This window comes from Hyaena hyaena, unplaced genomic scaffold (genome assembly GCF_003009895.1).
Source record: "Hyaena hyaena isolate Hyena2069 unplaced genomic scaffold, ASM300989v1 scaffold_28, whole genome shotgun sequence".
NCBI lineage: Eukaryota > Metazoa > Chordata > Mammalia > Carnivora > Hyaenidae > Hyaena > Hyaena hyaena.
This window is the reverse complement of record NW_024080660.1, coordinates 5449210-5471226: the sequence shown is the minus strand read 5'-3', so window position 1 is coordinate 5471226 and position 22017 is coordinate 5449210. Positions and strand designations below refer to the sequence as shown.

The 22017-nt window shown below is 52.3% G+C and overlaps 1 protein-coding gene across 1 annotated transcript; it reads left to right on the top strand.

Annotated features, from left to right (window-relative positions):
* The first annotated feature begins 440 nt into the window (after window positions 1–440).
* Window positions 441–18722, top strand: SLC26A9 (solute carrier family 26 member 9). Its single transcript, XM_039227620.1, has 20 exons — window positions 441–565; window positions 3315–3454; window positions 3576–3686; window positions 4296–4471; window positions 5963–6127; window positions 6674–6826; window positions 7136–7218; window positions 7972–8119; window positions 8408–8521; window positions 8734–8811; window positions 9379–9474; window positions 11377–11483; window positions 12139–12208; window positions 12566–12658; window positions 12792–12905; window positions 13496–13777; window positions 14847–14901; window positions 15821–15966; window positions 17415–17486; window positions 18675–18722. Exons 1-20 carry the CDS (start codon window positions 441–443, stop codon window positions 18720–18722), a joined length of 2376 nt encoding a protein of 791 aa, XP_039083551.1.
* The last annotated feature ends 3295 nt before the right edge of the window (window positions 18723–22017 follow it).

Here is a 22017-nt window from a genome sequence, read left to right as displayed (position 1 = left end):
ACTGAGGTCTGGGGAGGGAGAGGGGCATGTGGGGGCATCGGCAGCCGGGGCTGGGGGCAGTGGATCAGACCAATGTTCTGACATCCGGTTGTGACTCCTGCCTTGCACTCCCGCCTCCTTTTTGCCTGGTGTTCGGCGGGGGTGCCGGTGATGTCACAGGTGTGGCGTGCCAGCCACGTGCTGGGCGCCAAGTAAAACAGCCAGGGCGAGTGTGTGCATCATCAGTACCTGGGAAGGAAGGCCACCAGCAGAAGTGAGTCTGGTGGAAAGACTTGAAAGAGGGAAGGGAGGCACCTTGCTGGATGGGGGCGGAGAAGAGATCAGAATAAAACCCTGCTGTGGCCAGAACTAGAGAGAGAAGGCCAGAGCTGGCACTGGGGAGAGATGCCCCCTCATCTTCCCCTCCTCTGCCTCTCCCAAAGCTTGTAAATGCCCCAGACATGAGCCAGCCCAGGCCCCGCTACGTGGTAGACAGAGCCGCGTACTCTCTCACCCTCTTTGATGATGAGTTTGAGAAGAAGGACCGGACATACCCACTGGGAGAGAAACTTCGCAATGCCTTCAGGTAATGTGGCCCAGAGCCCAGACACCTCTTTCCTCTCCTCCCCACCAAAATCCTTTCTGCACCAGAGTATAGCTCCGGTACCTGTGTCCCTAAGACAGGGCTTGGGAAAGCCTTGAGGTTCAGAACCCTGACTTTAAGACCCTACAAGCCCTCCTGTACTGACACCCACCCTGTGGGGAATGGGGAGTAGCAGCAAGGATGATCTACAGGTTCAGTAGAGTTGTAGGGCATCTCCAGCCCCTGCGTGAGGTCTTCCCATATTCTCCGTCCACTCAAGTCTCTCTTTGTTTCGTAAGGGAGCTCTGCATGGGCGCGCTACCACATGGGGCAGGAGAAACAACAGAGCCCTTACTTAAAGTCCTGTTCCCTCCTGATCACGAAAAATCTGAAGCCACTACCATCCAATGTCCTTTGTCCTCTATCCCTCCTAGATGTTCGTTCCCTTTCCTGATCCAGAGAATGCCTGAAGGCATCCCCTAAATTCCTGGGCCCTCCTAAAGGGTATCTACCAGGATGGGTCCTGCCATACTCTGGGCTCTTTTCACTCTCAGATCTATGAGACTGTGCTAGTGGGTAGTAGAACCTCACCTCCACGGAGGGGGTTTCAGGAGGTGACCTATGCCCATACTCCAGGAACTGAAGGCTATGAGCTTCACCTTCCCCCTCCCTACACTTGTGGCAGACCTTGCTCAGTCCTGGCTGTGGGCTGACTTGCTCTTCCTCACTCCCCTGGGGAAACAGCTGATTCAGTTACCTGGATCGAGGTCACTGGCAATGGCTGAAGTGGAGATGCAGGTGGAACTGGTTCAGACCAGGGGAATCACCCACTTGAGTCTTCACTAAAGCCCTGGTCCAACCCTACTTCCCCTGGGAGGCTCTATTCCTGCTGGGTCACAGCCAAAGCCTTGGGTCTTCAGTGTCTAGACACCCTACCCACAGCTGGGCTCCTTGCACAGCTGGGCTGCGTCGGCCTTAGTTCCCAGCTTAAGTCTGGTTTGTTTCTGTGCTGGAGGGATGAGGGTATCTGCTGTTGTCCTAAAAGGTTATAGATTAAAACTATAAACTGATTAGGGAACTAACAATTCCCAGGAGGCTGGCATTGAGCCTTAAACAGTGCCTGACACAGAAGGTGCTCCAATAAATATTTGTTGAGTCAATGAATGAATGAATGGGTAGGGAGCTAATCCTCCTGGCCCCTGAAGCCTCTGTATAGGTGCTTGGCATCCATTTCCAGCCATTCTATCAGGCTGCAGATTGCCTTTACCAACATATGGCAGGCCTGCAAATAAGGCTGGGCAGATACCTGCCCTCAAGGGGGTTGTTTGCCCTCCCCTACTCAGCTCTCTATTTGTGAGTCCAGTTTTCCCTGTCACAAACAAGCTTGAGAGAGTTCCCGCAGTGCTGTGCTCCCTTATGACAAAGCTTTAGAGATGCTAGAAGCTATCTACTACCCATCCAATGCCCCATCCACCAGCCCAAGGGTGGAAGAGGCACATCCACCGGTCCCATAGGAGACTGGGGACTCAGATGTTGATGGTGATGCCCTTTCACAGAGTACTGGTTGGGACAGAAAATCTGTCCAGACTCTACAAGGTACAAAGCATTGTCTGTGTTGATTTTAGTCTTGGGTGACATCCAGGGAACCCAGGTTTGGGAAACTATTGTTGAATAATAGCAAAGAGCAGGAATTGGTGCTGGGCAGGAAAGGAAGCCTAATCAGAGCAGGCTAGTGAGTCACCAAATGGGCCTTGAGTATTTGAGTATTTGAGTTCCCTCAACTGGGAAAAGAAACGCAAATGCCTCACCTCCCCCCACCCCCCCGCCCCCGCCACAGTCATCAATCCATGAGCTGTCACCCCTGAGTTTTTTAGGCCCTTGTTCCTACCGCTCCTGAGTTTCTATGAAAAGACCTCAAGGTGTTCAACAAACAGGGAAGGGATCTACTTTCCCCACCCTGCGTTGGCCAACAAACAGCTCGCCCATTCCTTCCGCCCCCAATGAATTAACAGTGGGAAGAACTCCAGCACTGGAGTCATGACACACAAGAGACGGTGGGTCAGCCAAGGCACACCCTGTAGGGACAATGGAGCCTTCTTTGGGGGAAGTGCTAAGAAAGATGGCAGCAGCCCTACTCAGACTGAGTTTCAATACCAGCCAGTCCTTTCACTCATTCATTCATTCATTTATTCAGCAAATATTTACTAAGCATCCCAATGCAATGTGCAAGGTATAAAAGATGAACCAGAGAGCCAGACTTTTGGTCATGGTGGGGTTTGCTGTCCATTGAGAACGACAGATGAAAAGCAAACCCTTATAACCCAGTGTGCACACAAAGCTTCAGGAGCCTGCTCATGGGTGCCCGGGCCTGTGCTCAGTCAGACCGGAGAAAGGCCATCTGAGATGGGGGGTTGGACTTGGCAGCTTGGAAGGCTAAGTGATCACAAAATCCATGCCTTTACGCCAAGGCTTCTGGATGTCCCAAATGGGCAGTTGGCTCCAGACGCTCAGCTAAAGCCAAGGGCGTGTGAATGGCTCTCCAAAGAAAGCCCCTGCCTTTCTTTTCTCAGTGTCCCCAGCCTACTGCATGGTGTGGGTGCTCACTGAATTCTGAATGAGTGAATGAATGAATGAATGAATGATGGATGGATGGATGGATGGATGACCAGGAACAGAATATTATAATCCCTACCTGACTCAGAGTGTCCAAACCATGCAGCGCCGACTGGAAGGCTACCTTCTTCCCCTCCAGGTGTTCCTCAGCCAAGATCAAAGCCGTGGTGTTTGGGCTGCTCCCCGTGCTCTCCTGGCTCCCCAAGTACAAGATCAAAGACTACTTCATCCCCGACCTGCTGGGTGGACTCAGCGGTGGATGCATCCAGGTCCCACAAGGTGAGGGGGTCTGTCCCCCAGGGTGGCTTGGTCTGCTGCTCTCCCCCCTTCCTCTCCCTGTCCCCTGTGACCTCCATACCCCGACCATGCCCCCCAGCCTTCAATCTGCTGTTCTCTGCAGGCATGGCATTTGCTCTGCTGGCCAACCTTCCTGCAGTCAACGGCCTCTACTCCTCCTTCTTCCCCCTCCTCACCTACTTCTTCCTGGGGGGCATACACCAGATGGTGCCAGGTAAGTCCTCTCCCTTCTCAGCAGGCCAGGTGACCTGGACCACAAGGATGTGAAAGGGGCTTTGGGTGTTTTCCATCTGCATTCTCCTAGTGTAGGTGCTGGGGGGTCCTGAAGGGACTGTCACCATGAGTGTCAGTCCCAGGTTTGCTATGACCTTATAGAAACCACTTAGCTTCTGTGAGCTTGGTTAGCATTACCTGTTCTGTCTCCCTCCAAGTGGGGAAGACTTGGTGGAACAAGATATACTCTACCAAAGAGATGGGAGAAATTACTCTCAGGCTGGTCTTTGCAGGGATATTTGGAGTTCTCTGGTGCTAAGTGACATCGAGAAAAAGGGCCTGGTCACTAAGCCTATTTCTGGGTCAGGTGCCACTTGCATTCCCAAGCTCACTGCCTCATGTGTCCAATGGAATCATTTTAACAGTTGAAAAGCATCTTGAAAAGTATAGATTGTGGTTACACGTGAATGGTTGTTTCCTTGCTGGAGAGGAGCCTTGGAGATGTGGGGGTCCCTCCCCTCGGGGGTCGGGAAGCACTCCTGGGCCCCTTTCTGTTGTCCTTGGGTGTGGTCCAAACCTCTGACTCCTGCTGGCGGGGTGGGCACCACAGGTACCTTTGCCGTTATCAGCATCCTGGTGGGTAACATCTGTCTGCAGCTGGCCCCAGAGTCGAAATTCTGGGTCTACAACAATGTCACCAACAAGACCTACGTGGACACGGCAGCCATGGAGGCTGAGAGGCTGCACGTGTCAGCAACACTGGCCTGCTTGACTGCCATCATCCAGGTGAGGGGACGGCCGTGGCCCTGTCAAGGGCGAAGCCTGGGGGGGCGGGGGGCGGGCATCTTTCCGTCCTGCTGCCTCAAAGCCCTGGTTTGACATTAAAACTGATTCAGGGCTCTACGTCCTCCCTCTTCCCCATTCCCAGGGCCACAAAAGACCTTGAAAAATCAGTGTATCCCCTCACCTGCCTCCAGCAGGTCCGTAAGACCACTATCTGCACCCGGGCAAACTGTCCTGAGCTAGACTGTCTGGAAGACTCACAGGCTCCCTCCACCACCCTCCCCAGTGCCCACCCCTCTGCCGGCACAGTCCTCCGCCTCCTCCAGGCTCCTCCGCCCCAAACCACAGCATCACCTGCACAACACAAATTATACACATTGCAAAGGAATCTGCTAGGTTTTATGAAGGGAAACACTGCATGATGGAACACAAGAGCAGGAAGCAACCTCAGAGGACACCATTCATTCATTCATTCTTTCATTCATCCCATTAATGTTTTTGGTTGTGTCGCTGTGCCAGGAACTGGGCTAGGCCTTGGGGGGAACACAAGTAAAGAAGAGGTCCAGTTCTCCAGGAGCGTACAGCCCAGCAGAGGAAGTAACCATGTCAACAGATAAACTTGTAGGCAGGGAGATAAGCGGCATAATAGATGTTCTCATGGCAGTGGGAATACCAAAGAGAGAGTCAGGGAAGGCCTCGTCTCAGAGAGGAAATGGCATTTGACCTGAATAGTAAAGGATGAATGGAGGTTGGCCGGTAACCAAATGAATGAGGCATGGGAAGGCAGTTCCAGCAGAGGGAATGCACCCCAAAGCATTGAGGTTTGAGTGTGATCGACCAAGGACTGACAAGGCAAGAAGTTTGGTGTGCCTGGACAGCAGGAGACCTTTGGGGGATGGGCCAGAGAAGAAGCTGGAAAGGTAGGCAGAGGCTGGACAAAGTAGTCTGAAGTCTGTGCCCCCTGCCCTGGCTTTGGGTCTAATTGGCAGTTTATAAGGATCTTTCAGGCCATGGAGAAGAGAGGTGGGAGGTGGACTACAGTCAAAGTTAGGAGCCTATGCAGAAGTCCAGGCAAGACTGACGAAGGCCTGGGCCAGGGAGGCGGCCAGGGGAGGGCCGAGATGGGGTGGACTTAAGGAACATTTTGCCAGGAGCATTAAAAGGCTTGGTGACAGACCTGATGTGGGGCTCAGGGAGGATGACTCCCAAGATTTGGGCTAGCCAACCGTGTGGAGAGGAAACCCTGAGGGAGGACCAGGTTTATTTTTCAGATGAGAAAACTAAAGCCAGAGAGGTAACGTGACCAAGAGGTCCATGCCCCAAACCAGACGAAAGGTCTGCTGGCACAGTAAAGGGCAAGACAAGGTCACAGAGAGCTCACTTTCCTCGGGCGGCTGCACGGAACTGCAGCCTGGGTTTGGGTCAGGCACATGTGGGAGCTGCGGACCCTTCTCTCGGTCTTCCCCACCCCCACCCCCACCTCTCTCCTCTCAGATGGGCCTGGGCTTCGTGCAGTTCGGCTTTGTGGCCATCTACCTCTCCGAGTCCTTCATCCGGGGCTTCATGACGGCAGCCGGCCTGCAGATACTGATCTCGGTGCTCAAGTACATCTTTGGACTGACCATCCCTTCCTACGCGGGCCCAGGGTCCATCGTCTTTGTGAGTCTAGGACTCATCCCTGAACATGGGGAGGGGCTCAGACAGACACAGAAGTTGTGAGCTCCTCCTCACAAGATGTCCTCAAGCAAGGGTCTGGCTGGCCGATTGTTCAGAGAGGATTCCCAGGGGGTTCCCACTTTGGGAGGGAGGGTCAAACACATGACCTTGAAGGCTCACTGAGGTTCTCTATGGCTAATGCCTACTGAAAAGGAGATGTTCATTTCCCCATCAGTTCCCTGATACAGTGCCTCAATCCCTCCCTGCCTGGGAGGTCCTTTCTTATGTCTAATCTCCATCCCTCCTCCTTGGGCTTGAATTCTTTCTAAGAAAGAGAATCACCATTCCCACCCTGGCATGAGATCCCAGCATGCCCTTTGGGAGAGGGAGGTGGAAGATGAGATGCTATTGGTGACCAAGATCTGGATTCTGCTTTGATGTGCTCCCATTTGCATTAATGACATCCTTCTGCTAGGTTAGACATCCAAGGGTGGGGACAGTATGGGAAGAAGAAGTGGGAGCCCATGAGCATGATGCTCTCTCCCCCAGACCTTCATTGACATTTGCAAAAACCTCCCCCACACCAACATCGCCTCGCTCATCTTCGCCCTCATCAGTGGCATCTTCCTGGTGCTGGTGAAGGAGCTCAATGCCCGCTACATGCACAAGATCCGCTTCCCCATCCCTACAGAGATGATTGTGGTAAGGATCCTCCCCAGGGCTGGAGTTTTGGGGGCCAGGCTAGAGAGGCCATGAGTAAAGGAACCCAGCCCCAATCAGAGCCACCAGAGCCCTTCCCCACCTTCACTGCTTCCTCTGCTGGCAGCCAGCAGAAGAGGAAGTTGGGTGAATCCATTCCATCCCCCTGCATATGGCTCCCACTTTTCCTGCTCCTTGGGTTGTTCCCCTTTGAGGAGGCAGGGGAGTGGGATTTGGAGTCCCCAGAGAAAAGGGAAGCTTGAGAGAGACCCCCGCCCTGCCAATCCCCATTCTCTCTGTTGGGATTTGCAGGTGGTGGTGGCAACAGCTATCTCTGGGGGCTGTAAGATGCCCAGAAAGTATCACATGCAGATCGTTGGAGAGATCCAACAAGGGTGAGTCCAGGTGGCCAGGAAACCTGTCCCCCCTCCCCCGCTACCAACACCCACCCATGGAGGCCTGGGCTCAGAGGCCGAGATGAGACACCCTCTAATGAAAGAGCATTGTAGACTCTGTGACACCCACTAAATGTGAATTATTTCTATTATTATGGAAGACAGCAGTACAACCAGCCAATGCTAGCTGTGTTACAAACAGTGAGCCTTAACTGCCACACACACCCCCAAAAGTCTCACTCAGTGGATGCTGCTAAAACAAAGCCTCTCTGATCGGTCCTTCTCCAGCTCCTTGCCTTGTTCTAATGTGTTGGTTCCTTTCATCCACGTGGAAAAGAAGCTAGTAGGATCAACATTGAGCGTCCACTCTGTGCCAGGCACCATGCTGGGCCCTGGGTGGGAAAGGGTGGGCTTGTGCTGTAGGGTTGGGGGAGGAGGGTGGGAAGAGGGCAGGGGAGGGTAGTGGCTATGGGTCTGTGGACTCGTGAGCATAGAGTCCAGAATCTGGACGTGAACAAATAAGGCCCCACCACTTACTGGCTCTGTGAACTTGGACAAATGAGGTTTCTGCTTTGGCAGTGGGAGTGATGGCAGCTGCCCCACAGTGTTGTGCTGAGGACTCAGATGACAAGGGGTAATTCACGTAGACCCTGGCACACACTGGGGCCCTGCGGGGCCCTGTAGGTTGAGGAAGGACTCGCCCTGCCTCCCCTCACACCCTTGCACCCTGCCTCCTTCCTGTCTCTTTGGCAGGTTCCCCACTCCTGTGTCACCTGTGGTTTCGCAGTGGAAGGACATGATAGGCACGGCCTTCTCGCTGGCCATCGTGGGCTATGTCATCAACCTGGCTATGGGCCGGACCCTGGCCACCAAGCACGGCTATGACGTGGATTCTAACCAGGTAGGTCCACGCGGGCAGGTACGGCAGGGTGAGCTGGGTCCCACAGAGGCCTGGCCAGAGATACGGCAGAGCTCTTGGAGCTGAAGGGAGCAAGCTGCCTACCGGTGAGGAGGAGGGGCTCTGACCGCAGAAGGCCAACCTCCGCTTGGCCAGGAGTGTAGGGCTTTCTAGCAGTAGGATGGTTCTCAAGTCCTAGGCCTAGGATCTGGCTTGCATGGACGACTTTGGGCAACACCTGCTGCCCACCCCCCACGGCGCCTGCTTCCAATCCTGCCCCTGTCCCCACAGGAGATGATCGCCCTGGGCTGCAGCAACTTCTTTGGCTCCTTCTTTAAAATCCATGTCATTTGCTGTGCTCTCTCTGTCACTCTGGCTGTGGATGGAGCTGGAGGAAAATCCCAGGTGAGCATTGTACCAGGGGAGTGGGGAAGAAGGGGAGAAGGTAGCAAAACAGCTGCCCCAGAGAAGCCGAGGCACATGCACGCCAGGCCAGCTGCTTCTCCAACCTTCTTCTCCTCTCCTTGGTCTTCACTCCACCGAAGGTATCTATTGGAAATCAACTGAAAACGAGGATTTCACACCTATGCCCTCTTCCCAACTCTTTCTCTGAATAGGTGGCAAGCCTGTGTGTTTCCCTAGTAGTGATGATCACCATGCTGGCCCTGGGGTCCTATCTATACCCTCTCCCCAAGGTAAGAGCACAGCAGGAGAGCAGAGGCCCCCCAAAGACTCCAGCAACAACAATCCCTAAGAGTTGCATGACCCTTTACAGTCTACAAAGTGCCAGCATTGTCACACTTTGTCCTAATCACCTACCTGTAAAGTAGACAACATGGTTTTACTATCCTCGTTTTACAGGTGAGGGAAGCTGAGGCTGAGAAAGTCTAAGTGATCTGTGGTGACACAGCTCCTAAGTGCAGGGCTGGTGGTAATCTCCAGCCTTCTGACCTAGGGGTCAACTCCCCAGTTAGCGTTTACAAGGGCATATGGGTGCCTGACTAGGAAGACCCTGGGCATGGACGGTTTGGAGATGAGGGAAGAAGGGAGGGGCAGAGACGGGCCAGGATGGGCCCCATGGCCCTGCACCTGCACTGCACTCTCGAGCCCCGAGACTGAGCGCAGAGATCCGGGGGGCTCTGCAGACAGAGAGTTCTGGAACTGCAGCTCTGTCCTGCCACGCTCCAGGCTCAGGTGTTTATAGGCAGGGCAGGAAGGAGGGGCCACCACAGGTGAGAAAGAATAATGCTCTGCTTCCCCAGTCTGTGCTAGGAGCCCTGATCGCTGTCAACCTCAAGAACTCCCTCAAGCAACTCGCTGACCCCTATTACCTGTGGAAGAAGAGCAGGCTGGACTGTGTAGGTATTTGGTGGCCTCTGGGTACCCTTTCATGCCCCGCCCCCTCCTCCAACCCCACAGCACGTCACCTCTTCTGTGGTGGCCCCTCTGTTTTGCTGCTCCCTAATTAGCATAGCCAACTGTTAAGAGCCAGGTTTTGGAGTGAGACATCCTACGTTCATGTCCTAACTCAACTGTTCACTGGCTCTATGGCGTGGCCCTAGACAAGCAAGTCCCTAGCAAGTCTGTAAACTTCTCTGAGTCTTGACTTTCTCATCTGAGAAATGGGTATCTTATACTCTCTACCCCATCCCCCACTCCAGGGTTGTTTATGAGGAAGAAATGAGATGATACAAGTAAGGAGCATGCTATCCAAACTGTACCCTGGGTTCAATTTAAAAAAAAAATAGCCATGATTATTTTTATGGTTTATAGTTCCAAAAAAAAAAGCAAAAAGAAATCGTTTTAAAAAGTGACAACAACAACAAAAAACTAGAACATAAAGCCAGCAGACCAGGATCTTGAGCAAGTTAGGAGACTTCTCTGGAGTTCTATTTCTTCATCTGTAATGGGGGTGACAGTCATGACTTCATTACACACTGGTTCTCAGGATTAAATGACATCATACGGGTGAACACCGAGTACCCGTAAAACACTCAGCAAACACGACTTGTTGTTAAGCTTAGTCACCGGCCCAACGCATCTAGCATTGGACAATAGTAATAAGGTTACCATGTATTGACCACACTGACAACAAATCCCATTTAAGCTCCACCACAAGAGGATTTACTGACCTCCTCGAAAGATGATGAAAGAAAGGGGTTCCCGGCTGGCTCAGACAGAAGAGCATGATGACTCTTGATCTCAGGGTTGTGGTTTCCAGCCCCATGTTGGGTGTAGAGACTACTTATATAAATAAAACCTTTTTAAAAAGGTGATGAAACCAAGGCTCAGAGAGGTTAAGTAACTTGCCAAAGGCCACAGAGGTAGCAAAGGGTAGAGTCAGGATTGGAACCCAAATCTTAGGCTGCAAACCTCTGGGCGACTCTGTCTCCTGGGTACCAAGGCTGACCTGTATGGGACACAAGGAAAATCCTTAAAGCCAGAGAAGTGAGTGGCCCATCTAGGGTCTGCCAGTAAGTGGTGATGATAGGGGAGAGTATGACGTTCCTGATCCCACCCCAAAGATCTGCTCTTACCACATCTCAGTGATACCCCCACCAAATACAGGCTCTGGTATTTCCATTGTGCCTGGGGCTCACGTCTTGTCTTCACTGTTCTCTAGGGGAATGTGGGCAGATTTGTCTTTTTAGAGGAATTTGGGGAACTCTAAAGGACCATAAAGGAGGCAGCTATCAAAACTGCATCCAACCCTGCCCCCCATCCACACAGCCAGACCCCAGACCGTCAGGCCAGGAAGGTCATGAGTGTGTGTTGGGAACACGCAGCCTCCCGTCAGGTGGAGAGAGGGAGCTCCTGTTCATTGAGTGACGACTAGGTGCCCATCACTAGGCTAGGACCTTCAGCTGCCTTAGCTTTTTAATCCCTTCGTGAAACAGGTATTATCATTGCCCTTTTGTGGATCAGGCAACTTGGCTCACAGAACTAGTAAGCGAGAGAATGAAACTTTGAAACCAGGTGTATGTCACCCTCATACTCCCAGCGAGCACCGTACCACCTCCCTGTGTGGGCTGGGGTGGTCTATGAAAAACCAAGCAAGATTGCTGGGCACACTCAGGCTGGGCGAAATGTGCAGGTGTAGCCAGAGGACCGAAGCATAAGACAAAGTGCAAAGATGCCAAGAAAGGGGGAGGGCGGGTCTGAGGCTGTGGAAACAGAGAATGGCCTCGGCTATTCCAGGAAGACCTCCCGAAAGAGGCAGCCTTCTCCCCGGGCCTGCTCTGACATCCCTCTCCTCACAGTGTGTCTGGATGGTGAGCTTCCTCTCCTCGTTCTTTCTGAGCCTGCCCTACGGTGTGGCCGTGGGCGTCGCCTTCTCCGCCCTGGTTGTGGTCTTCCAGACTCAGTTGTAAGTAACAGCCCGCACGTGGCACAGCAGCGGGGCCCCCGGCCCGGGCTGGGCTGTCTGACTGCCATATTAAAGTGCCAGAGAAGCCCTCATGGGCTTGGAGGGCGGGGGGCCATACAAAGCAGGAGAACAGGAGGGTGAGACCCTGAGCTCATCCAAAGGCATTGCCAGTCCCCAGGACAAATGGGACCCTCCCCAGGGGAACACCAGTCCAGAGGACAGATGCCCTGTCCTTCCGATAAAAAGGCTGAGGAGTACAGGACAGGGGCGGCAGAGGAAGAAGATGCTCTATATTAGAGAAGCCCTGTCTTCTCTTCTTGAGAACTCAGAACCAGGAAGCGGTGACTTCAGGGCCACCCAAGCTCGTCACTTGTGTACCTCACCTTTTCTCCATGCTGGGCCCCAGTCTGGGAGCTATGTCAAGGGCTTGCCTGTCATCCCTCGGGTTACAGCCGAGCCATAGGCCACCAGGCATGTGTCACCAGTGCAGAAAGACCAACATAACACACCCCAGGGGTGAGGAAGGGACCATCCCACCCTGCTTCTGCTCCAGGTCCCACCCCAGGGTCCTTCCAGGCTGATCTGCTATTAGCATGCTCTTATTTCCTTTTGTGTTTGGTATGTTCTTAAGTTTTTCTTTTCTTTTCTCATCTAGTCGAAATGGCTATGCTTTGGCCCAGGTCATGGACACTGACATTTATGTGAATCCTAAGGCCTATAATCGGGTGAGTAACCCAAACTTATGACCTCTCTCTTTTGCCCTACCCCCACTCCAAATAAAAGAAGGTTAAGGGGCACCTGGGTGGCTCGATCAGTTAAGCATCTGGCTCTCAATTTCTACTCAGGTCATGATCTCACACTCATGAGATTGAGTCCCACATTGGACTCTGTTCGGACCGTGGAGCCTGCTTGAGAGTGTCTCTCTCCCTCTCTCTGCTCATGCATGTGCACATTCTCTCTCTCTCTCTCTCTCTCTCTCTCTCTCTCTCCCTCTCCCAAAATAAACAAACGTTTAAAAAACACAAGTAAAAAAAAGGCAATAACGACATTTCTGCCACCTGAGCTCAGTCTCCCTGTTGTAGGTCCAGGAAATCGAAGGGGTTAAGATTGTCACTTACTGCTCCCCTCTCTACTTTGCCAATTCAGAGATCTTCAGGCAAAAGGTCATTGCCAAGGTAAGGTTCAGAACTCTGGTGACCAGAGGGGTTGACCAGGGAGTAACCAGAAGATGGGAGAAAGGGGACTGGGGGGCAGACCACCCTCCAAAGAGGACGGACATCCAAACTGCTATGGATTCTCTCCCTACAGACAGGTGTGGACCCCCAGAAAGTACTGCTGGCCAAGCAAAAATACCTCAGGAAGCAGGAGAAGGGGAGACTGATGCCCACACAGCAGAGGAAGTCTCTGTTTATGAAAACCAAGGTGAACTGAGGCTAGGAACTGCCTGCCTGCTCTGATCTTGCCCCTTGCGCCCCACCTCCCAGCACCCTTTGAGGCAAAGACCTAAAGTCTCTGTAGCCATTGCCTGGTGGCCATAGAAACTTCTTCTCCTTGGGTGACTGGATGCCAACTCCTGGGGATAGCCACTGAACTCCCTTCCCATTTTCTGGCTAAGATACAATATGTCCCATTGACTTATGAACAACCCCAAATAGGGAGCAGTGGTGAATCTCCTGGGGTGCCCAGCCAGCTTTGACATGGATGTGGGAGTTCTGGGGAGAATCAGGCAGGCACAGACGAATATATAAAGGAGCACAGTTGTTTCCAGAAGCACTTTCTCCCAGAGCTCGGTGGGCTGAGCCTTCAGTGCCTCCAGCTGGTGTGTGGGAGCCTGAGCACACAGCCCCTGCCTACGGAAAGAGCGCTGGGAGACGCCTCCCCTGTGCGGTTCTGCGGGCTTATCTTCACCACCATCTGCACTTATTCACCCCCACCTGCACACTCCTTGCCCCTCCCTCAGCAAAGTCTAATTCTGTTTGCTGATCCCTGGCCCCCCGCCCCCCACCCTCCAGACTGTCTCCCTGCAGGAGCTCCAGCAAGACTTTGAGAACGCCACCCCAACGGACCCCAACAACAACCAGACTTCTGCTAATGGCGCCAGCGTGTCCTACATCACCTTCAGCCCTGACAGCTCCCCAGCTGCCCCTTGTGCGCCGCCAGCCTCCGCCGAGACCCCCAGTGAGCCCAGGGACATGCTGGCCAGCGTCCCACCCTTTGTCACCTTCCACACCATCATCCTCGATATGAGTGGGGTCAGCTTTGTGGACCTGATGGGCATCAAAGCCCTGGGCAAGGTGAGGGCCCAGGCACAGGGAGTGCCGGCCTGCCCTCCACTCCAACACCCTCACCCCTGCTCTCCCACACTCCCTTTCCTTGGGGCTCTCATTTGGACAAGCTGAGAGAGGAAGCTCACCAAGGAGGCAAGTGGCTCCTAAGGATCCCTTTTCCCCCAGACACGACCAGGACAGGCTGCCCTCTGCAAAGCAGGCCCAGATAGCCCAAGCTGACAAGTGGCTGGAAAGGGACACTGGAGCGATATCTGCAGCCCCACCCTGCCTTAGCACCCCTCCCTGGCAGAGGCCATCCCAAGTTCCCTCTCAGGCCACCAGGAACCCACCCCGAAGTCTTTTGAGTAGAGTTCAGATTGGCCCTGGTTCATGGGCTGCTGCTCCTTCCCACAGTCACCCAGACACTCCGGCATTGGCCAATTCCAGTCAGCTGAGAAGAGAAGAAGAAATAGCATTAGTGCTCCGCATTCTCAGGCCAAATTAGCAGTTGATGGGACACCTTGAATAAAGGTATCCGTCCATCTGATAACCTCTCAGCAGCACTTCCAACAGCAGGGAGTCAGCAAACCTCAGAGCTGGCTCAGACAGAGGCGGTTCCGAGAGCGCAGAGGCTGAGTATCACCCAGAGAGCACCATGTGCGCAGAAGGCCGCACCTCCGCCGCCACAGGCTCAGCCCGCTTCCCTAGCCTGGACCTGGAGCCCGGTGGGCCTCCAGCCTCCCCTGCAGCTTCTGCCTGAAGCCACAAAGTCGGGAAAGAGGTGGAATCTGGGGACCTAAGCTACTGAGAGAGAAGATCTGACCCCAGAAGAAGAGGCCATGGTGGCTTTAAGTGCCCGCCTCATTGGCAAAGCCCCATTTCTGTCCTGCTTTCCAGAAAAGCCGACAGCCAACACTCCAGGGAGAAGTGGTGTGCTTTGCTGCTATTTTTATCTTTGGCTGCCAGGGCCCTTGGGGGTGCTTATTTGTTTGGCTTCCCCTCTGAAGTGCGTTTTGTGAATCACTTTTGAGACCCACTCAGAACATTCCTTTCCTTTTGTCTCCTCGTCCCAAAACCCTTCCCCAACCACTTCCAGCTGAGCTCCACCTACGGGAAGATCGGGGTGAAGGTCTTCCTGGTGAACATCCACGGTAAGAAGAGGACATTTAGGGGACCAAAAGGCTGGGGGTGGGGTGGGGAGGGATGCTGGCGGAATGCTGAATGGGGGATAGAAAATGAGAGCACCCAAATAGCCCCCCAAAGCATAAAGCATACACGTGCTGTAGCTATCTGGGGAACACACAGACACACGGTTTTATATACACACAATCTCCAAAGGTGTGTGTATATACCCAGCCGCAAAGACGTGTCCACAGGGTAGTGGACTTCCACATCGTCAGCACATATGCAGAGTGCAGGGGTGCAGACACAGAGCAAGCACACACAGACACACAACAGAAAGTGAAGGGGCACAGACACCTCACTTCCTGCAGAAAGTGAGAACCCCTTGTGGAGCCCTCCCCAGCTTCAGAATTGGCCCGAGCAGGTCCCAAGCCCTGTGGAACCTACTCAGAGAGAGAATCTGCAGTGGCAGATAGTCTATGGACAATCCCCACCCTCACTGGACACCTCTTGGGAAATCATCTCTAGGATTTAGCAAAAATAAGGGCTCTGTCACACACTGGAGGTTGCGGGATAGGTCTAGAGAAACAAGAGAAAGAATGAACCACCCAGGGATAAAACGGGCAGCAGCCTCCTCGAGGACGTTTTAGCCTTTCCCTCTCAATTGCCACAAAGTACCGACTCCCTGAATCAAACTGCTTCCTTCTGCCCCCCCCCCCCCCCCCCCCCCCCCCCCCCCCCCCCCCCCCCCNCCCCGGTTGAAGGTTCAGCATCCTCAAGCTCATGTTGCCCTCTGCTGTCCAGCATTGATATTGCAAGACCAAGACTTGGCCTGGCCTTTGGATGACTCTCTCCCCACCCCTCCCTCCCCTCTCGCTGTCCTTTCCCCATCTCCAGCTCCAAACCACAAAGCTGTTATCTTTCTGAGGGCCTTTTCCTTCCTTCCAGCCCAGGTGTACAACGACATCAGCCACGGAGGTGTCTTTGAAGATGGATGTCTAGAGCGCAATCACGTCTTTCCCAGCATACACGACGCGGTCCTCTTTGCCCAGGCAAATGCCAGAGAAGCGGCCCCAGGACGTGACTTCCCAGTGGTAAGGTCCCTTGGGAATCCTAGGCCCCAGGACACCACGTTGCAAGACCAGGGGCATTAGAGCACAAGAACACAAATTCTGTCATTTAGCTTTCCTGAAACTGCCATTTCAGAGTTGCTTTTCTGCAGAGCAAGCACCCTAAATTAACACTAGCTACCTCGCAGGGCTTTTCTTTTGCTTCTGCTTTAGCATTAACTGAGAATGATGCCTCTTATGTCACTTGAAAGCACTTTGTATACTCTAAAATCTTTTATTAATATTCATTTCCAAACACCCGAGGCACACTAGGTTATGCCCAGTATGCTGGCGTTGTTCACGTGCCCTCCTCCTTCGCTCCTTCTAGAAGAGGCTTTGGGCAAAGGAAGGGAGTAAGCCTGCCTGTTTTAATTTAGCAGAGCTTAGAGATTTCAGACTCATCATGGATAAAGAGACTGGATCCAAGTTTTGTCTCAGTTTCTTGACATTTAATTCACTAGCTCACTAAGTGATATGCAAATGAGCTACAAATAACACCATCTAGGACTCCAGAAAGCTGTGGGAGCAGAAAAACCCCACCCCACTGGGGCCCCTGCCTTGGCATCTCCAGCCGCCCCCCACCCCCAGGGTCCCTCTCAACTTGGCCCCTGCCCTTAGCCTCCCAAGGCCCTGTGCCCCAGCCTTCCTCATATATAAAACCTCCCCTCCTCCCCCCTCCCCCGCCCTCAGTGGATCATAAGAAAGGCTTTCCTGGCCCTCAAGCAACCATTTGCTCTTTGCTCTAAGAGAGGGACGAAGGTGAAGCCATCTGTTCTAAGTGCTGGAAGACTGCCCGCCCAGGGAAACACTGGGCCCTGGTGCCCGCCCTCCACGCTTAGGGAGCACAACTGTGGGGAGCAGGCCTTCTGGGTTCACAAGCCTTGTCCACGGACTGAAAAGAGCAAGATTCTGGAAGAATCCTCGCCATTTGTTATTAAATAATGTCCACTTACTATGGTTACATATTTAAAATAATTTTTATATACAGAACATGTCTATATTTGCATATTACACAATGTATTCATATATATAAATTACACACACACACACACACACGCACCTTTTCAACAGCATGGTGATGTAGAAAGCCTGAAAAGCGAATTTGATTCTCCTACTTTTACAGAGAAGGGAACAGATTTCCAGAGGAAGGAAATGGATTCCCCAACATCAGGCAGCTAGCCAGTCTTCCTCGCAAGCTAGGCCAACATCCCCTGCCTCTAAGCTGCCCACAAAGGAGGGCAGACCCTGACGCACGCCTCCACTGAAAGGGGGAAGGCCACCCTGTGCTACATTTTGTGAGCAGATGGGGCAGGGGAGGGAAAAAGCCACAGGACTCGCCCTGAAAACACGGCGTCCACCCGGAGGCTGCCATTTGCACCGGACTGTGTCACTGGGTCATGGAGCTCATTCTGTACCCGTTTCTCCCCTTCCAGGCTTCCGTGGACCCTGAAATGTCTCTATATGATTCGGAAGAGGACAGCCCCAGCTACTGGGACTTAGAGCAGGTGAGCTGAGGGGCAAGGGCACCAGGGAGGCTGGGCCTGGGAAGGAGACCCTCCCAAACCCAAGGCGTTCACTGTGCTCTCTCACCTCCAAACCAGAGCAGCCGCCTTGAAGGCAACATTTCTCTCTCGCCTCTCTTGTAACAGCAGATCCTAATTCTTCCCACTCCCTGAAAGGCATCACCGGGGAAGGGAGAGGCACTGGAGGGAGCTCTTGAGAAGGAACAACCATTTAACTCTGTGTCGTGTCCACATGTGATCTTGGACAAGCCACATACCGCACGGACACGACATGTGATCTTGGACAAGCCACATACCGCACAGGGCCTCAGTTTCTATCATTCCAAAGTAGGGGAAATATGGGTGATACCTGCCCCCTCCACCTCACAGAATCAGCGGGGGCTCCTATGCCCTCCATTAATTCAACAGATATGTAACGACTGCGTGCCTGATACCATTCCAGGCTGGGCAGACAGCAGTGAACAAAACAAAGACCCTGCCCTTAGGAAACTTAGATAGGGGTGAGGTCAGATGAGTTCGAGGGGTACAAGTATTACTGCGTGTAGCCAGCCCTTAAGCACTGAGGACTGTGCAGATGCAAAGTGTTACTGGGGCCCTATCATCCTGACAAAGTAGCCCAATGCCCTGAAGTAAAAGAAACCCAGATTCTAGGTTTAGAGGAGTCTGGCTTTAGGCCTGCCAGAAATCACATCTCACTTCCTCTTCGCACCCTTTTTGGGCTTGAGTTCCATGTCCACTGAACATGTGTCTGGGAGCACTGATCTCTGTGCCCCTGTGAAATCTCCAGCACATTCCAGAACCCTGGCATAGGCTCCCAATAGCTTATCAGAGCAAGACGGGACTTCAGAACCTGTCTCATCTCCACCATCGTTTCACTTACCAGTGAAAGCAAAGCCAAAAAGGACTGTGACACATGGAGGTCACAGAGCACACCAGAGGTGATTCAAAGTAGATCCCACACATCTTCTGTTATCACCTCTACCAGTTCACCTCTTAGGCTGTCCCCTTCCCCTCCTCTGTTCATGCACACACTCACACTCACACTCACACTTACTCATGAAGCTCTCTCTGGCCAGCGGCCCGTAGGGTCACCTCATGGTTGCAGCCACTGTGAACTCAACAGGTCTAATGCTCTCCCTTCCCCTCCCCTGTCCTTCCGTGGTCCCGCAGGAAATGTTCGGGAGTATGTTTCATGCAGAGACCCTGACTGCCCTGTGAAGGCCCAGGCCGTCCCCATGCTGCCTCCAGAGGGTGTGGCCTCTGGGACCCCAAGAAGGATGAGCCTGAGGTCACAAGGAGTGGCCAGTGGAGGAGAACACGTCCACCAGAACCTGGGCTCTTCTCTCCCCTCCCCTGCCTCCTCTCTCCCTGCCTCCCTCCTGGCATCTCTAGAGCCAGCCAACCTCAGCAGGAAGGAGAGCTACCTCTTCACCCTCCTGCTGACCCTCAGGGCCCTGGCCGGAAGGAGAAAGCCTCCTGCTCACCTTACCGCACCCACCCATGCCCTGCCCAAGGCAACTGATGAGGAACCCCCCACCCCAACTGCCGACTTTAAGAGTGAGCCAGGAACAGAAGGGAAAGGACAACCCTCCTGACCTAGGGTGCAAACGCCCTTGGGCCTGCACAGCTTGGTGGCAGATGGTGTCAAGCTATCACAAGACACAGAGATGGACTTGCTTATGTAGCTTGTCCCCTCCGGCTGCCCAGCTCCGTCCCTGGAAGTTCTGCACTCCTGGGACCACGTGCTCCCTACAGCCCGGAATCTTCATCTTCACCACTGCGTCCCCTTCCTCCTCCTCATCTCAAGGCTGCTGGAACGTCCACTGCTACTCAGTGCTTCAGACTCTAGGCTGGGGGGTTGGCCAGGGCCCTCAAGGCCACCAGAGATACCTCCCCAGAGGCAGCCCACCCTCTGAAACATGATCACTCTGTGCTTTCAGGGGCTGTTCCCTTCCACTTGAGGGCAGGTAGGAATCCAAAAAGGACAGGGTGAGTAGCTACCAGAATCTTCTGGCAACCTAGTAACAGATACCAGTTATTCTGCATAAATGCTTTTTGGGATCCTTCTTTGAACAGAGACAGGGAGGGGGAGGGGGTGCTAGTGCCAACCCAGGGCCAACTGGTGGGACCTGAGCCCTGCCGGTCCCCGTGACTTCAGAATTGCCTCCCCTGCTTCAGAAGTCTGCCTTGTGCTTTTTCACTTGGCAAAGAGCCAATGATTTTATTAACTCTCCCTTATCAGCTTGGGGCCTGAGTCCTTCAACCAGGCAGGGGAGGAAGCCTCCCAAGGGCCAGCCATGTCACCCACTGGGTGCAGGATGTGGCAAGGGCTGATCCAGATTGGGTCACCCTCCATGGAGTTCCTTAACAAACTCAGGACCTGAGGTCATTTTCTTCTAGGGGAGATGAGAAGAGGGGTATGTTTTCCATATATGTGAGGGGGTCAGAGAGGAAGCTGACTGTTGACTTGAAAATAAATAGATTGCACGTGCAAGTGTTTGGGGAAATCTCCAGGGAAGTGCACAGAAAACCTTTCAGTCTTCTCCCCACTGCTTCTCTCAAGCTCCTTCAACTCATGGACCCTGCCCAACAGGTGGGGCTGGCCCAGCCTGAAAAAAACTTCCCAGTTCCTAACTTCAGCCTGACCTGCGTTGTGTGTCTGCGTGTTGAGTGAGCCGGTCAGCTAGCGAGTCTTTTTAGAGTTAAAGGAGAGGGTGCTGGCAAAGAGCCAACAGATTCTTGGCCTTCGAGCATTGCTTCTCTGTGATTTCATTATGCCATCTGGCTGCCAATGGAACTCAAAACTTGGAAGGCGGAAGACAATGTTATCTGGGATTTACCGTGCCCAGCACCCGAAGTGCCATATTCCAGGAGGGCAAGAACCTTAGCCATGACAACTCACCCTCCCCTACTCCACCTCCTTCAAAGTCCAACTCGGGCCTAGGAGGTGGGGGAAGGTCACAGAGCCTACAGACACGCCAAGCAGAGGTGTCCTTTGAACCAAGTGTCTAAATGGTGGAGGTAAAATTGGAAACGCATGGGGGAGAGGGAGACACTGAAGAAAACTTCACCGTTGGAATTCTTTGAAAAGAACACAAGCAAATTCAAAGAGACCACTCTCTGGACACAACTGAGGCAGAGAAGGAGGGCAAGATGGTGAAATAATCCAGAATTTCAATACTTTTGAATGTTCTTAGTGATACTGACCTGTGATGAGGGGGTTCCCGGGGAAGACCGGGGACTCGAGATGTTTGTGTAATTTATTTAATTTAAACAGCATTCTCCTTTTGTTCATTTTGGTAATAAAGTGGCTTTGAAATGTGAATAAATGCACGTGTTTGGATGGCTTTACAGCAAGGCAAAGCAAATCACCTCCAGAAAAAGCTGACCTTGCTTTGCACTGTCCTGGAGGGAAACAAGTTGCTAAGACAAATCCTCCAATGCTAGGGAAGATTTCAGTACATTTCTCTCACTGTTGACATATCATGTGGATGAAAACAAAAGTGTGGTATGAAAGAGTTAGACAACAAAGGAAACAGTTTTGATTTAATGGACATATATTGAATGGTGCACACAATTAAAATGTATATTTCTTAAGTACGCATGAAGTATTAAAAAAACATACACACACATGAAGTATTTACAAAAGTTCATCACAGGGGAGCCTGGGTGGCTTAGTCGGTTAAGCGTCCGACTTTCGCTTAGGTCATCATCTCGCGGTTCATGGGTTCAAGCCCCGCGTCGGGCTCTGTGCTGACAGCTCAGAGCCTGGAGCCTATTTCAGAGTCTGTGTCTCCCTCTATCTCTGACCCTCCCCTGCTCACGCTGTCTCTCTCTCTCTCTCCTAGAAATAAATAAAAATATTAAAAAAAAAAAAGTTCATCACAGCGTAGGCTTTAAAGCATTTTCAACAAATGTCAAAGAATAAGTATCCTTCCACAACCAAAATGCATTGAAGTTAAAAATCAATTATAAAAGATAACTTGCACCAAAAAAATACAGTTAGAATTTTTAAAAATACTTCTAAATAACTCAGAGTCAAAAAAGAGATAATATGGAAAATTAAAAACACTCAGCCTTAAAGAATCAGGAAAATACTATGTATCAAAACTATGCAAAGAGCACCTGGATGACCGGGTAGGTAGAGCATGCAACTCTTGATCTCTGAGTTGTGGGTTCAAGCCCCACACTGGGCATGGAGAGTACTTAAAAATAATAAATCTTTTTTTAAAAAAAACTGTGCATGAAATAGTGCTTTGAAGAAAATGTATAGCCTTTAATGTTTCTACTAGAAAAGAAAAAAGATGAGGCACCTGGCTGGCTCAGTCGGTGGAACATATGACTCATGATCACCAGATTGTTGGTTGGAGCGGTTGGAGCCACACTTTGGGTGTAAAGATTACTTAAAAATAAAATTCTTAAAAACAAAAAGAAAAGAAAAAAGATGAAAATGCGTGAACCAGATGTTCGGCCATGGTAGTTAGAAAAGGAAAACAAATTCAAAGAAAGCAAA

What these genes read in the sequence shown, in the direction of transcription:
- SLC26A9 (XM_039227620.1), top strand. Translation starts at nt 441, where the DNA reads ATGAGCCAGCCCAGGCCCCGCTACGTGGTAGACAGAGCCGCGTACTCT. An exon ending in AAACTTCGCAATGCCTTCAG is followed by an intron (nt 566 to 3,314) that starts GTAATGTGGCCC and finishes CTTCCCCTCCAG; the next exon opens with GTGTTCCTCAGCCAAGATCA. An exon ending in ATGCATCCAGGTCCCACAAG is followed by an intron (nt 3,455 to 3,575) that starts GTGAGGGGGTCT and finishes TGTTCTCTGCAG; the next exon opens with GCATGGCATTTGCTCTGCTG.